The 17,139-nt window shown below is 47.2% G+C and overlaps 1 protein-coding gene across 1 annotated transcript in view; it reads left to right on the top strand.

Annotated features, from left to right (window-relative positions):
* The window catches only part of LOC138365264 (probable serine/threonine-protein kinase DDB_G0280133), a 90,895-nt gene extending 80,267 nt beyond the window's left edge, over positions 1-10,628 (top strand). The window contains exon 2 of the mRNA XM_069325538.1: positions 9,899-10,628. Within this exon, the coding sequence (XP_069181639.1) occupies positions 9,899-10,628 (730 nt within the window). The remainder of the gene's footprint in view (positions 1-9,898) is intronic.
* The last annotated feature ends 6,511 nt before the right edge of the window (positions 10,629-17,139 follow it).

Below are 17,139 nucleotides of genomic sequence, written 5' to 3'. Positions count from 1 at the left end.
ACTGTCACCGTACACCTTCCCCGTCACCATACACTGTCCCCGTCACCATACACTGTCCCGGTCACCGTACACCTTCCCAGTCACCGTACACTGTCCCCGTCACCGTACAGCGTCCCCGTCACCTTACACTGTCCCCGTCACCGTAAACTGTCCCCGTCACCGTACACTGTCCCCGTCACCGAACACTGTCACCGTACACCGTCCCCGTACACTGTCCCCGTCACCTTACACCGTCCCCGTCACCGTATACCGTCCGTCACTGTCCCCGTCACCGCTCACTGTCCCCGTCACCTTACACAGTCACCGTACACCGTCCCCGTCACCGTACACTGTCCCCGTCACCATACACTGTCCCCGTCACCATTCACCGTCACCTTACACTGTCCCCGTCACCTTACACTGTCCCCGTCACCGTACACCGTCCCCGTCACCGTACACCGTCCGTCACTGTCCCCGTCAGCTTACACCGTCACCGTACCCCGTCCCCGTCACCGTACACAAGCCCGGGAGAATAGTATGCAGCACCGTTGTTCAGCCAACCTCTGCAAGATTGCGTTTCCGGCTGGAAACCTGAACCAGATTTATTTTCTGCTTCAGAAATTCGCTGGTGGCGAGCCGTTCCTTATCTGGCAGACCGTGATAAAAAAAGAAAGATAATTTCAAGCTTGCATGCCTAGTTCCTCTCGTGTGGAGGGGGGGGGGGGTGGTTCCTCTCGTGTGGAGGGGGGGGGGTAGAGGGGGGTTCCTCTCTTGGGGGGAGGGGGTAGAGGGGGGGGTCCCTCTCGTGTGGGGGTAGAGTGGGGGGGTTGCTCTCGTGTGGGGGTAGAGTGGGGGGGTTGCTCTCGTGTGGGGGTAGAGTGCCTAGTTCCTCTCGTGTGAGGGTTGAGAGGGGTACCTCTCGTGTCTGGGTAGAGTGGAGTATGAGAGTGTCCCACGCTAATATTTCCTCTCGTGTGGGTGTAGAGTGTTATAGAAGTGTGTCCCACGGTAATAGTTCTCGTGTGGGGGTAGAGAAGGGTACAAGTGTGTCCCACGTATCAGGGGGTTGGGGGGATTATATAAAACTGGTTATTGAACCAAACTGATACTTGCTTACCGACAGACACACCAACCACTCCCCGATAAAAATATGACCGACCACGGCACCCACATGTCCTCCGCCATCAGTCGACCAGCAATGGACACTGGAGTGCTTCCAATTAGTTGGGAGATCACCCTGTCTTGCGTCTTGTTCTCGGAGAGGGGTTCAGTGTCACCTTTATTCAGGGGTGCGGCTCCAAACTGGCCTAGTTGTCATGAGTACACACACCCACTCGAGCCGCTGTGACTCCCCCCCACACTCTCCTTGTTGTGGGATGATCTCCTAAATCCCCCTTAGTGAGTTATTGTCCACTGTCACCTAATTTGCAACCGTGTGTGTGTCTCCCTCATTCTCCCTCTCTCACTATCCAGGAAGCCTCTCCAGGACAAGGACAAAAATCAGCCGTTAACATACAAACATTTATTACTTGGAGACATAGACAAGAAATTACATATAAAGGTAATATCACAGTGCAGCCTCCAAGGCTGCTACCAACCGCTAACATGCCTATAACACCTCACACCTTCATAGCATAAACCGTTTTAGGCTGCGTCCCAATCTTCAGCTCACAACCTACTGCCCCCTCACTGCTTGGGGTTGAAATACTTGATATAACTATATATATATATATATATATATATATATATATAAATATATATATATATATATATATATATATATATATATATATATATATATATATATATATGACAATGTCAGACCACGGAGGAAAATGAAACAGGAATTTCCTTAAGTACTTTCGTATATTAAATACATCTTCAGAAGGAAGATGTATTCCTTCTGATTCCTTCTGAAGATGTATTTAATATACGAAAGTACTTAAGGAAATTCCTGTTTCATTTTCCTCCGTGGTCTGACATTGTCACATTCTTAATCACGTGTTTATTTTCGTGATATACACACATATATATATATATGTGTGTGTGTGTGTGTGTGTGTGTGTCGTACCTAGCAGCCAGAACGCACTTCTCAGCCTACTATGCAAGGCCCGATTTGCCTAATAAGCCAAGTTTTACTGAATTAATATATTTTCTCAAATTTTTTTCTTTTGAAATGATAAAGCAACCCATTTCGTTATGTATGAGGTCAATTTTTATTAATTGAAGTTAAAATTAACGTAGATATATGACCAAACCTAACCAACCCTACCTAACCTAACCTAACCTATCTTTATAGGTTAGGTTAGGTTGGGTAGCCGAAAAAGTTAAGTTAGGTTAGGTAGTCGAAAAACAATTAATTCATGAAAACTTGGCTTATTAGGCAAATCGGACCTTGCATAGTAGGCAGAGAAGTGCGTTCTGGCTACTAGGTACGACATTATATATATATATATATATATATATATATATATATATATATATATATATATATATATATATATATATATATATATATATATATATATATCTATATATATATATATATATATATATATATATATATATATATATATATATATATATATATATATATCTATATATATATATATATATATATATATATATATATATATATATATATATATATATATATATATATATATATTATTAAATATGACCGAAAAAGTAAGATTAATAATTCTAACACGAATTTTCTCAATCTTTCGTACATTTATTTTCACTGCTGGTGGTAATTCAAAAATCAATTCTCCAAAATTCATTTTTATTTCTAGTCTGACGCGACACTTGAGCGCGTTTCGTAAAACTTATTACATTTTCAAAGACTTTAGTTTACACATACACAACTGAATAGAACTTACACATCTCCGATTTGTTTATATCTACATATGAGTGAGGTGGATGGGGTGAGGTGGTATTAATAGGGTATTAAATTCATCAACACAAGACAGAACACGAAGCAATGGGTATTGAATGGAAGTGATTGTAGAAAGCCTATTGGTCCATATTTCTTGATGCTTCTACATTGGAGCGGAGTCTTGAGGTGGGTAGAATTCTACCCACCTCAAGACTCCGCTCCAATGTAGAAGCATCAAGAAATATGGACCAATAGGCTTTCTACAATCACTTCCATTCAATACCCATTGCTTCGTGTTCTGTCTTGTGTTGATGAATTTAATACCCTATTAATACCACCTCACCCCATCCACCTCACTCAAATGTAGATATAAACAAATCGGAGATGAGTAAGTTCTATTCAGTTGTGTATGTGTAAACTAAAGTCTTTGAAAATGTAATAAGTTTTACGAAACGCGCTCAAGTGTCGCGTCAGACTAGAAATAAAAATGAATTTTGGAGAATTGATTTTTGAATTACCACCAGCAGTGAAAAGAAATGTACGAAAGATTGAGAAAATTCGTGTTAGAATTATTAATCTTACTTTTTCGGTCATATTTAATAATATATATATATATATATATATATATATATATATATATATATATGCGAACAAGCCTGAATGGTCCCCAGGACATATGCAACTGAATATATATATATATATATATATATATGCAATATATATATATATATATATATATATATATATATATATATATATATATATATATATATATATATATATATATATATATATATATATATATATCCAACAAGAAAAAGAAATCAATCTCTCACCTTACACTGCGCCTTGCATGCCAATATGCAATCAAGCACTCCCTCATGCATCAATGTGTCCATATGATTCTATGTTCTAATGTCTCAAGGCCCACTTCCAAAAACATCTATCAGGGTCCTCAAAATGAGGTAGGTATTCCTGCAGATCTTCCCATCTGCTGCACATGAAGTCCCACTCGAATGTCAGTGAAGCTCCTCCAAAAGGCTTCATAAAAGAAACGTGTAGTTTCCCTACACTGCTTGAATGCTTGAAGTTCAACTCCACACTTGGGGCTCAGCGTGTCCCACGGTAATAGTATAATATTTGGTGAACTTGATAGATTTGTATCGCTTTTATTTATCTGTTCGTCATCTATCTAGTAATTCTTTCATCCACGCTTCTAACCATCCCTTCATCCTGCCATTTAATCATCCATCCATCTGCTAACCAACCATCTATCCATCCATTAATCTCTGGATGATTATTATGGCCACAAGAGAAGCTTACTGACCAGCCAGTAAACTAAAGTAAACTATCACTGTAAATCCCCTGATAAATGGAATACTACTTTCACTAGGCTGACGCAAACTATCATTGTAAATCCCCTGATAAATAGGATACTACTTTCACTAGGCTGACGCAAACTATCATTGTAAATCCCCTGATAAATGGGATAATACTTTCACTAGGCCGACGCAAACTATCATTGTAAATCCCCTGATAAATGAGATAATACTTTCACTAGGCTGACGCAAACTATCATTGTAAATCCCCTGATAATGGGATACTACTTTCACTAGGCTGACGCAAACTATCATTCTAAATCCCCTGATAAATGGGATAATACTTTCACTAGGCTGACGCAAACTATCATTGTAAATCCCCTGATAAATGGGATACTACTTTCACTAGGCTGACGCAAACTATCATTCTAAATCCCCTGATAAATGGGATAATACTTTCACTAGGCTGACGCAAACAATCACTGTATATCCCCCCGATAAATGGGTATACACCCTTTACTAGACCAAAGAAAAACTGTAACTGTAAATCCCCCCTGATAAATGGGGGGTTATACCTTTCACTGGACTAGAGTAAAAACTCTCATTGTATCTCCACCGATGAATGGGGGTTGCACCACTCGTTGGAAACATATATCCCTCGATCAGAGTGGCGTCGGTTAGGCCTGCACCCCCATCAGATACATGGGCTCTGGATAATCCCTTTACACTTTGGTATGAAATGGGTAATCCAGTTGACAAGTAGCTGTGATTTGTTTGACTGTCAACCATAAGGGGAATATTGTTTTGGGGGGGCTTCTGTTTTTTTTTAATTTGCTGTTGTTTATCGATCCGAATTTGTTGTTATCCATCGATCACATTTCTTACTGACTTTTGATTTAATATGATTTTGATATCGGAGTTCTGTTCTGTATTTCTTGATTTTGGATGCAAACATAAGAATTGTTGTTATTAGTAACCCCAGTGGGTGGGTTAGGTAACACCAGTGGGTGGGTTAGGTAACACCAGTGGGTGGGTTAGGTAACATCAGTGGGTGGGTTAGGTAACATCAGTGGGTGGGTTAGGTAACACCAGTGGGTGGGTTAGGTAACACCAGTGGGTGGGTTAGGTAACACCAGTGGGTGGGTTAGATAACACCAGTGGGTGGGTTAGGTAACACCAGTGGGTGGGTTAGGTAACACCAGTGGGTGGGTTAGGTAACACCAGTGGGTGGGTTAGGTAACACCAGTGGGTGGGTTAGGTAACACCAGTGGGTGGGTTAGATAACACCAGTGGGTGGGTTAGGTAACACCAGTGGGTGGGTTAGATAACACCAGTGGGTGGGTTAGATAACACCAGTGGGTGGGTTAGATAACACCAGTGGGTGGGTTAGGTAACACCAGTGGGTGGGTTAGGTAACACCAGTGGGTGGGTTAGGTAACACCAGTGGGTGGGTTAGGTAACACCAGTGGGTGGGTTAGGTAACACCAGTGGGTGGGTTAGGTAACACCAGTGGGTGGGTTAGATAACACCAGTGGGTGGGTTAGGTAACACCAGTGGGTGGGTTAGATAACACCAGTGGGTGGGTTAGATAACACCAGTGGGTGGGTTAGGTAGCACCAGTGGGTGGGTTATGAGGGGGGGGGGGCAGAGAGAAGGATGAGGAGAGGGGATAAACGTGATCTATACGTGGGTAAGGGATTGACTGGGCCCTGTAGGTCACGGGAGCAAACAATCACGACCCTTACTGCAAGTAATGGGCCGCCTGAGACCCATTCCAGGCCTTCGGTGTGAGGTCCAGGCGGGTCCCAGCAGGAAGAGGCTTGTGTTATGAAGGGTGTTATTTGGGTGTTACAAGACTGGACGTGGAGCTGGGAGGAAAAGGGCGGGGCTTGGCTGTGTTGGGTGGAGCTATAAGTAACAGGGCTGAGCTGGGCTGAGCTGGGCTGTGCTGGGTGGAGCTTTGTGTAACAGGGCTGAGCTGGGCTGTGCTGGGTGGAGCTTTGTGTAACAGGGCTGAGCTGGGCTGTGTTGGCTGGAGTTATAAGTAACAGGGCTGAGCTGGGCTGTGCTGGGTGGAGCTTTGAGTAACAGGGCTGAGCTGGGCTGTGTTGGGTGGAGCTATAAGTAACAGGGCTGAGCTGGGCTGTGCTGGGTGGAGCTTTGAGTAACAGGGCTGAGCTGGGCTGTGTTGGCTGGAGTTATAAGTAACAGGGCTGAGCTGGGCTGTGTTGGGTGCAGCTGATCCCGTCGACCTTCAACAGTGTGTCAAACATAAGCGTTCCTTTTTAACGCTTATGTTGTTAATGGTTCATTGATTGATGTTCTTCAGGAAGCTGACGAATGGCTTTTGCGATAATCGCTGCTAGCAATTTCCCGGCAATAGATGTCAAGCTAATTGTCCGACAGTTCGATGAAAGTTATCTATTTCTATTATTAAAGAGTTACACAACATTTACAATTCTCCAATGCTTCAGGTTTCTGCATAACTGTAATGAAGTTTTAAATATGAATGTCAATGGTTGGAGGGCAGGGTACTTGACCTTAATTTGTATGTTGTATTGAATACCTTTCTCCCTGGTAATGTACAGAGATTGGTTCAGGGGCCTGAATCATATATATGATTCTTCTCTAGGACGTTCTGGGACAAAAAAATACTTATTTCGAATGACACCCATTTCTTTGACATTGTCAATTAGTTCACCCAACACAGTTTTCAGCTGAATAGTCTTCTCTCTCTAGTGTTTCTTTGGTATTTGTGGAGAAACTCATTGGCTTTTGGTGTTTTCTTCTCTGTTCTACGCACTACATTAATTGTTTTCTCATTCTAATCTCTAATTTCAACCGTTCTTGATTATATAATAACTTATACGTTCAGATATCCTTCACTATATTTATAAATTTACACAAAACTTTCCTAATTTTCATAAGAATAAGCTCTCAGCCTCACCTACTTTGGGTCATTTTTATTCGAGTTTATATCGCATACTAAAGTGTTGGGCTTCGTTAAAGATGGTTTCAAATGTGTCACAAACTGAATCCTCCTCCTAATTCACTGACGTCTCACCCACCTCCGAACTCTTCGCCCCATCCAGAAGACGTCTCTCGTGCCCAGATCTGCCTCATGTACTCATCCTGGGATAAGTACGTGATGACCAAACCCCACACCAGAAGATGAGGAGACGACGACGACGACGTCTCGCTCCGAACTGGGCCACTTTTAAGTCGGTTGCCAAGACATCTCTCAATCCCTCATCTTGTGCTCTCCTGAAATCATCTTCTCGCCAGGCAGAGCTTTCTCTCGCGAAGCTTCTCTATGCTGATGAGTTAAATTTAGTTTCCTTAAGATCATTATTTATGTTAGGTTTACCGGTGTTCTCCTACTGGGCAGAATCATGGATAAAATATATTATTTCCCGGTATTAAGTCCACAATGTGTTAGGAAAAAAGTTATCTCTCGTTTCTAAGATGAATCATCTGTCTCTGAATTACCTGCTTTATTGAGGCTGTTGATTCAAACATAATTAGTTCTGGTCCCACCCTTTTGTGTGACCCCTAGTGTTGGTCCCACCCATTGTGTGACCCCTAGTGTTGGTCCCACCCATTGTGTGACCCCTAGTGTTGGTCCCACCCTTTGTGTGACCCCTAGTGTTGGTCCCACCCCTTGTGTGACCCCTAGTGTTAGTCCCACCCCTTGTGTGACCCCTTCGTGTTGGTCCCACCCCTTGTGTGACTACTTCGTGCTGGTCCCACCCCTTGTGTGACCCCTAGTGTTGGTCCCACCCCTTGTGTGACCCGCTAGTGTTGGTCCCACCCCTTGTGTGACCCCTAGTGTTGGTCCCAACCCTTGTGTGACCCCCTCGTGTTGGTCCCACCCCTTGTGTTACCCATCGTGTTGGTCCCACCCCTTGTGTGACCCCTCGTGTTAGTCCCACCCCTTGTGTGACCCCTAGTGTTGGTCCCACCCCTTGTGTGACCCCTTCGTGTTGGTCCCACCCCTTGTGTGACCCCTCGTGTTGGTCCCACCCCTTGTGTGACCCCTAGTGTTGGTCCCACCCATTGTGTGACCCCTCGTGTTGGTCCCAACCCCTTGTGTGACCCCTAGTGTTGGTCCCACCCCTTGTGTGACCCCCTAGTGTTTGTCCTACCCCTTGTGTGACCCCTAGTGTTAGTCCCACCCCTTGTGTGACCCCTTCGTGTTGGTCCCACCCCTTGTGTGACCACTTCGTGCTGGTCCCACCCCTTGTGTGACCCCTAGTGTTGGTCCCACCCCTTGTGTGACCCGCTAGTGTTGGTCCCACCCCTTGTGTGACCCCTAGTGTTGGTCCCAACCCTTGTGTGACGCCCTCGTGTTGGTCCCACCCCTTGTGTTACCCATCGTGTTGGTCCCACCCCTTGTGTGACCCCTCGTGTTGGTCCCACCCCTTGTGTGACCCCTAGTGTTGGTCCCACCCCTTGTGTGACCCCTTCGTGTTGGTCCCACCCCTTGTGTGACCCCTCGTGTTGGTCCCACCCCTTGTGTGACCCCTAGTGTTGGTCCCACCCATTGTGTGACCCCTCGTGTTGGTCCCAACCCCTTGTGTGACCCCTAGTGTTGGTCCCACCCCTTGTGTGACCCCCTAGTGTTTGTCCTACCCCTTATGTGACCCCTTCGTGTTGGTCCCACCCCTTGTGTGACCCCTAGTGTTGGTCCCACCCCTTGTGTGACCCCTCGTGTTGATCCCGCCCCTTGTGTAACCCCTAGTGTTGGTCCCACCCCTTGTGTGACCCCCTAGTGTTGGTCCCAACCCCTTGTGTGACCCCTTCGTGTTGGTCCCACCCCTTGTGTGACCCCTAGTGTTGGTCCCACCCCTTGTGTGACCCCCTAGTGTTGGTCCCACCCCTTGTGTGACCCCTTCGTGTTGGTCCCACCCCTTGTGTGACCCCTAGTGTTGGTCCCACCCCTTGTGTGACCCCTCGTGTTGATCCCGCCCCTTGTGTGACCCCTAGTGTTGGTCCCACCCCTTGTGTGACCCACTAGTGTTGGTCCCAACCCCTTGTGTGACCCCTTCGTGTTGGTCCCACCCCTTGTGTGACCCCTAGTGATGGTCCCACCCCTTGTGTGACCCCTCGTGTTGATCCCGCCCCTTGTGTGACCCCCTCGTGTTGGTCCCACCCCTTGTGTGACCCCTAGTGTTGGTCCCACCCCTTGTGTGACCCCTAGTGTTGGTCCCACCCCTTGTGTGACCCCTAGTGTTGGTCCCGCCCCTTGTGTGACCCCTAGTGTTGGTCCCACCCCTTGTGTGACCCCTAGTGTTGGTCCCACCCCTTGTGTGACCCCTAGTGTTGGTCCCATCCCTTGTGTGACCCCTAGTGTGACCCCTAGTGTGACCCCTAGTGTTGGTCCCACCATTTATATGGTTCAACCCCGTAAAGGAACCTTGTTATGGACCCACTTTTTTCACTTTTTAAGTTTCAAAGCGTTATATGACAAAGAGTGCTGGGAAGACGGGACACCACGAGCGTAGCTCTCATCCTGTAACTACACTTAGGTAATTACACTTAGGTAATTACTACTTTTGTGGTGGAAGATGAAGAGGAAGAACAGGTGGAGAATGAGGACAGGATGAGGGAGAGAGACACGAGGCAAGAGGAGGGAGAAGTGAGGTTACCCCAACAATATCACCAACACCAACACCACCAACAAAAGCTTCAACAATAGCACCAACACAAGCCCCAACAACAGCACCAACAATAGCACCAACAACAGCACCAACAATAGCACCAACAACAGCACCAACAATAGCACCAACAAAAGCCCCAACAACTGCACCAACAATAGCACCAACAACAGCACCAACAACAGCACCAACAACAGCACCAACAATAGCACCAACAAAAGCCCCCAACAAAAGCCCCAACAAAAGCACCAACAAAAGCCCCAACAAAAGCCCCAAGAACAGCCCCAACAACAGCCCCAACAACAGCACCAACAAAAGCCCCAACAACAGCACCAACAAAAGCCCCAACAACAGCACCAACAAAAGCCCCAACAAAAGCCCCAAGAACAGCACCAACAAAAGCACCAACAACAGCACCAACAACAGCACCAACAAAAGCCCCAACAACAGCACCAACAAAAGCACCAACAAAACACCAACAAAAGCACCAACAACAGCACCAACAAAAGCCCCAACAAAAACACCAACAAAAGCACCAACAAAAGCACCAACAAAAGCACCAACAACAGCACCAACAACAGCCCCAACAACAGCACCAACAAAAGCCCCAACAAAAGCCCCAACAACAGCACCAACAATAGCACCAACAAAAGCCCCCAACAAAAGCCCCAAGAACAGCCCCAACAACAGCCCCAACAACAGCACCAACAAAAGCCCCAACAACAGCACCAACAAAAGCACCAACAAAAACACCAACAAAAGCACCAACAAAAGCACCAACAACAGCACCAATAACAGCACCAACAACAGCCCCAACAACAGCCCCCCAACAACAGCACCAACAACAGCCCCAAGAACAGCCCCAAGAACAGCACCAACAAAAGCACCAACAACAGCACCAACAACAGCACCAACAAAAGCCCCAACAACAGCACCAACAAAAGCCCCAACAACAGCACCAACAAAAGCCCCAAGAACAGCACCAACAAAAGCACCAACAACAGCACCAACAACAGCACCAACAAAAGCCCCAACAACAGCACCAACAAAAGCACCAACAACAGCACCAACAAAAGCACCAACAACAGCACCAACAAAAGCACCAACAACAGCACCAACAACAGCACCAACAAAAGCCCCAACAACAGCACCAACAACAGCCCCAACAACAGCCCCAACAACAGCACCAACAAAAGCCCCAACAACAGCACCAACAACAGCACCAACAAAAGCACCAACAACAGCACCAACAAAAGCACCAACAACAGCACCAACAACAGCACCAACAACAGCACCAACAACAGCACCAACAACAGCACCAACAAAAGCACCAACAACAGCACCAACAAAAGCACCAACAACAGCACCAACAAAAGCACCAACAAAAGCACCAACAACAGCACCAACAAAAGCACCAACAACAGCACCAACAACAGCACCAACAACAGCACCAACAAAAGCACCAACAACAGCACCAACAACAGCACCAACAAAAGCACTAACAACAGCCCCAACAAAAGCACCAACAACAGCACCAACAAAAGCACCAAAAGCACCAACAACAGCACCAACAAAAGCACCAACAACAGCACCAACAAAAGCACCAACAAAAGCACCAACAACAGCACCAACAAAAGCACCAACAACAGCACCAACAACAGCACCAACAACAGCACCAACAAAAGCACCAACAACAGCACCAACAACAGCACCAACAAAAGCACTAACAACAGCCCCAACAAAAGCACCAACAACAGCACCAACAAAAGCACCAAAAGCACCAACAACAGCACCAACAAAAGCACCAACAACAGCACCAACAAAAGCACCAAAAGCACCAACAACAGCACCAACAAAAGCACCAACAACAGCACCAACAAAAGCACCAACAACAGCACCAACAAAAGCACCAACAAAAGCACCTCGCATAATACCGTCGACTTGCAACAATTAAGTCACACTCGACACAAAGAGCGACTCACTCCGGCCGGACAAACACTTGATCCTTTTAGCACTTGGGACGACGATGGAAGGTGATCCTCCAGCCTTCCCTCTCGCTAGTGTGAGGGAGAGGTCATCACCCCGGCCTCCAGCCTTCCCTCTCGCTAGTGTGAGGGAGAGGTCATCACCCCGGCCTCCAGCCTTCCCTCTCGCTAGTGTGAGGGAGAGGTCATCACCCCGGCCTCCAGCCTTCCCTCTCGCTAGTGTGAGGGAGATGTCATCACCCCGGCCTGCAGCCTTCCCTCTCGCTAGCGTGAGGGAGAGGTCATCACCCTGGCCTCCAGCCTTCCCTCTCGCTAGTGTGAGGGAGAGGTCATAACCCTGGCCTCCAGCCTTCCCTCTCGCTAGTGTGAGGGAGAGGTCAACACCCCAGCCTCCAGCCTTCCCTCTCGCTAGTGTGAGGGAAGAGGTCAACACCCCCGGCCAATATTCGGTGTCTCCTTCACCCGTTTCCACGAATCACTATTTCTCCTTCATTCTTGTTTCTCCCTTTCGCTATACTTATTCTGCTTTATCTCTCCCTTGTTTTACTTCCCTTTCTTACACTGTGCCTCTTCTCTATATATTCTATTCTTCTCCTTTCCTTTTCCTCTCTTCCACTTCATGTCACGCTCTTTCCAATAATACCTTCAATCTCTTCCTTTTCCTCTCCTCTTCTTTTTCCTCTCCTCTTCTTTTTCCTCTCCTCTTCTTCTTCCTCTCCTCTTCTTTTTCCTCTCCTCTTCTTTTTCCTCTCCTCTTCTTTTTCCTCTCCTCTTCTTTTTCCTCTCCTCTTCTTCTTCCTCTCCTCTTCTTTTTCCTCTCCTCTTCTTTTTCCTCTCCTCTTCTTTATCCTCTCCTCTTCTTTATCCTCCCTTATTCTTCTCCTCTTCCTTCTCCTCTCTGCCCATCGCCTGCTGCTGGCCCCTGGAATGTCCTGCCCTCTTGAAGAACGTTTATGGATCTTTGGAGCCAAAATCAATCAAAACTCTTCGTGTTCTTACGAGCTCTTGCTCTCTTGGCTCTCTTTATCGACTTCCCTTCATCTTCCTTCCTTCCTTCCTTCCTTCCTTCCTTCCTTCCTTCCTTCCTTCCTTCCTTCCTTCCTTCCTTCTTTACCTCCTTACTTCCTTCCTTCCTTCATTCTTTATGTACCTTTCTATGACTCCATCTTACCTCCGCTCCCCTTTTTCTATAAATTTCTTGAGCAACTCCATCTTTCTCCTCCTCCATGCATGTCTCCATCTCTTCTTGTAGAAACTCTCCTCTCACCATCATTCCTCCCTTATATTTCTACCAGTTCCCATTTCCTCTCCTCACCTCATAATTGGCACATAATTGGCTTTAATATGTTTGTAATGTACTCAATTCGAGGGATAACAATGGATCAACAGTAATGTCAGTTCAGAATCCATTTCTCTCACGTATGTCGTCCCCAAAAGCCCGCATTGTTTAGTTAGGCAGGAAGCGCTCTACTTTATTATATAACTAGTAAGTACTCTATCAGCCAGGTGGGAAGGGGTAGGTAGGATCAGGGGCTGGAATTTGTAGAAAATGGGAGTTGGGGGTCATGGAAATTTGATGGCTCTTGTGTGTGTTTTATTTCTGATGGCAAAATTCTAACTTGTGCTGCTCTTCTTTTTCCTGTTACCTAACAGTAAATAGGTACCTGGGAGTTAGACAGCTGTTTCGGGCTGCTTCCTGGAAAGGGGGATGTAATAAAAAGGAGGCCTGGTCGAGGACCGGGCTGCGAGGATGCTAAGCCCCGAAATCATCTCAAGATAACCTCAAGATAACCTCAAGATAAGGGTATGGTCAGTCGACGGAATTTCACACGTATCTACACGCTGCGCCAAAATGTTGCATCTGCAATGCTGCCTGAGTGTAACTGACGACTGATTGCATCATGTACTTGAGAATGGTACAACTACCACGATACTGTTGATGGCTGAGCACCTTTAATTGTGGTTGCCACCTTCTAGTTACCCACAAAGTTAGGACAAGTGGGAAATCTCGAGAACATTGGCCTTGTACATTAGAATACTCCAGGGCTGTGACCAGAGGACACAGATGGCAGATGGGAACACAGATGAGGCAGGACCAGAGGACACGGGTGGAAGCTGGAGATTCATGTGAGCCGGAATGACATCATGAAACCCTTCTTCTTCAGCGCTCAAGTCGAAATAAATGTACGGGACTACACTATGACAAACCAATAAGCTGTTCCTAACAGGAAGCACGACGATGAACAGGAAGGTTAAAGATAACAGAATAAACAATTAGATGGAAGTACAACTAGGTGAGCACACACACACACACACACACACACACACACACACACACACACACACACACACACACACACACACACACAAAACAGTGACAATCTGCATTTTCATGAAGGTTCTATTGACGGTATGGCTATAGACACGTTAAGGAGGGGAGGGTAGGGATAAGGGAAGGGGAGTGGGGTAGGGAAATTGAGGGAGGGATTGCTTGTGAGCGTGTGGGAAAGGGGAAAGAGAGTGTCTGTGCTTTTTGTAGAAGGGAAAGGGAGGGAGGGGAAAAAAGGGCGAGAGGCAACTATCAAGGTGAAAGCCCCAAACTATTACGACTATATACCACTGGGAAGTGGGTCAAGATAAGGTTTCGAGATGAAACGGGGGGTGAAAGCAATGGTTCCCAACCCCTTGGACAGTCGGGGATTGAACGCCGACTTGCATGAAGCGAGACTGTCGCTCTACCGTCCAGCCCAAGTGTTAGGCTCAACTGAAGGAAGGAACGGAGAGGGGGGGGCGGGGGAGGGAGGAGGGAAGTGTGTTTCAAGGCTGAATCACTAACTTTTCTCTAATGATGAAAAATAGAGCATAAAGTAGGTGACTTAGTCAGGGCGAGTGGAGGAACCATCTGTTTGGGAGGTGAGAGAGACAGATGGTGCGAGAGGTGAGAGACACAGATGGTGCGAGAGGTGAGAGAGACAGATGGTGTGAGAGGTGAGAGAGACAGATGGTGTGAGAGGTGAGAGAGACAGATGGCGTGAGAGATGAGAGTCACAGATGGTGCGAGAGGTGAGAGAGACAGATAGTGTGAGAGGTGAGAGAGACAGATGGTGTGGATGGTGAGAGAGACAGATGGTGTGAGAGATGAGAGAGACAGATAGTGTGAGAGGTGAGAGAGACAGATGGTGTGGGTGGTGAGAGAGACAGATGGCGTGAGAGATGAGAGTCACAGATGGTGCGAGAGGTGAGAGAGACAGATAGTGTGAGAGGTGAGAGAGACAGATGGTGTGGATGGTGAGAGAGACAGATGGTGTGGGTGGTGAGAGAGACAGATGGTGTGGGTGGTGAGAGAGACAGATGGTTTGGGAGGTGAGAGTCACAGATGGGACACCGCAACGCTCAATAACGCACCGGAACGCTCAATAACACACCGGAACGCTCAATAACGCACCGGAACGCTCAATAACACACCGGAACGCTCAATAACGCACCGGAACGCTCAATAATGCACCTGAACGCTCAATAACACACCGGAACGCTCAATAATGCACCGGAACGCTCAATAATGCACCGGAACGCTCAATAACGCACCGGAACGCTCAATAATGCACCGGAACGCTCAATAACACACCGGAACGCTCAATAACACACCGGAACGCTCAATAACGCACCGGAACGCTCAATAACACACCGGAACGCTCAATAACGCACCGGAACGCTCAATAACACACCGGAACGCTCAATAACGCACCGGAACGCTCAATAATGCACCGGAACGCTCAATAACACACCGGAACGCTCAATAATGCACCGGAACGCTCAATAATGCACCGGAACGCTCAATAACACACCGGAACGCTCAATAACGCACCGGAACGCTCAATAATGCACCGGAACGCTCAATAACACACCGGAACGCTCAATAATGCACCGGAACGCTCAATAATGCACCGGAACGCTCAATAATGCACCGGAACGCTCAATAATGCACCGGAACGCTCAATAACACACCGGAACGCTCAATAACGCACCGGAACGCTCAATAACGCACCGGAACGCTCAACAACACACCGGAACGCTCAATAACACACCGGAACGCTCAATAATGCACCGAAACGCTCAATAACACACCGGAACGCTCAATAATGCACCGGAACGCTCAATAACACACCGGAACGCTCAATAATGCACCGGAACGCTCAATAATGCACCGGAACGCCCAATAACACACCGGAACGCTCAATAACGCACCGGAACGCTCAATAACACACCGGAACGCTCAATAACACACCGGAAGGCTCAGTAACACACCGGAACGCTCAATGACACACCGGAACGCTCAATAATGCACCGGAACGCTCAATAACGCACCGGAACGCTCAATAACACACCGGAACGCTCAATAACACACCGGAAGGCTCAGTAACACACCGGAACGCTCAATGACACACCGGAACGCTCAATGACACACCGGAACGCTCAGTGACACACCGGAACGCTCAATAACACACCGCAACGCTCAGTAACACACCGGAAGGCTCAGTAACACACCGCAACGCTCAGTAACACACCGGAACGCTCAATAATGCACCGGAACGCTCAATAATGCACCGGAACGCTCAATAACACACCGCAACGCTCAGTAACACACCGGAACGCTCAATAACACACCGGAACGCTCAATAACACACCGGAACGCTCAATAACACACCGGAACGCTCAATAACACACCGGAACGCTCAATAACACACCGGAACGCTCAATAACACACCGGAACGCTCAATAACACACCGGAACGCTCAATAACACACCGGAACGCTCAGTAACGCACCGGAACGCGGGAACAGAAACGTTTACCAGAGTAGCTGGTCGGACTTGTGATCCTGTGGTCCTGGGTTCGATCCCAGGCGCCGGCGAGAAACAATGGGCAGAGTTTCTTTCACCCTGATGCCCCCTGTTACCTAGCAGTAAAATAGGTACCTGGGTGTTAGTCAGCTGTCACGGGCTGCTTCCTGGGGGTGGAGGCCTGGTCGAGGACCGGGCCGCGGGGACACTAAAGCCCCGAAATCATCTCAAGATAACCTCAAGATAGCGCTCCTGGGGACGGTGTGAGGGAGAGTGGGGCGAACAGCTGACCAAAACAATCCAGGGATCCCAAATGTTTTCCGTTACCCGGTATTTTATTCCATAAATCAACTCCGTTATTTTATAAAGCCGGTCTCGGCTCACAATCCTGGATCCCTCGATCTATTCCCGGGGGGGGACATAGATGGCTGGGCACATTTCCTTTCACCTAATACGTCTGTTCACCTAGCAGCAGTAAATAG

This window comes from Procambarus clarkii, chromosome 16, assembly GCF_040958095.1.
Source record: "Procambarus clarkii isolate CNS0578487 chromosome 16, FALCON_Pclarkii_2.0, whole genome shotgun sequence".
Lineage (NCBI taxonomy): Eukaryota > Metazoa > Arthropoda > Malacostraca > Decapoda > Cambaridae > Procambarus > Procambarus clarkii.
Note: the sequence above shows the minus strand (reverse complement) of the source record. Positions and strands in the feature narration are given on the sequence as shown.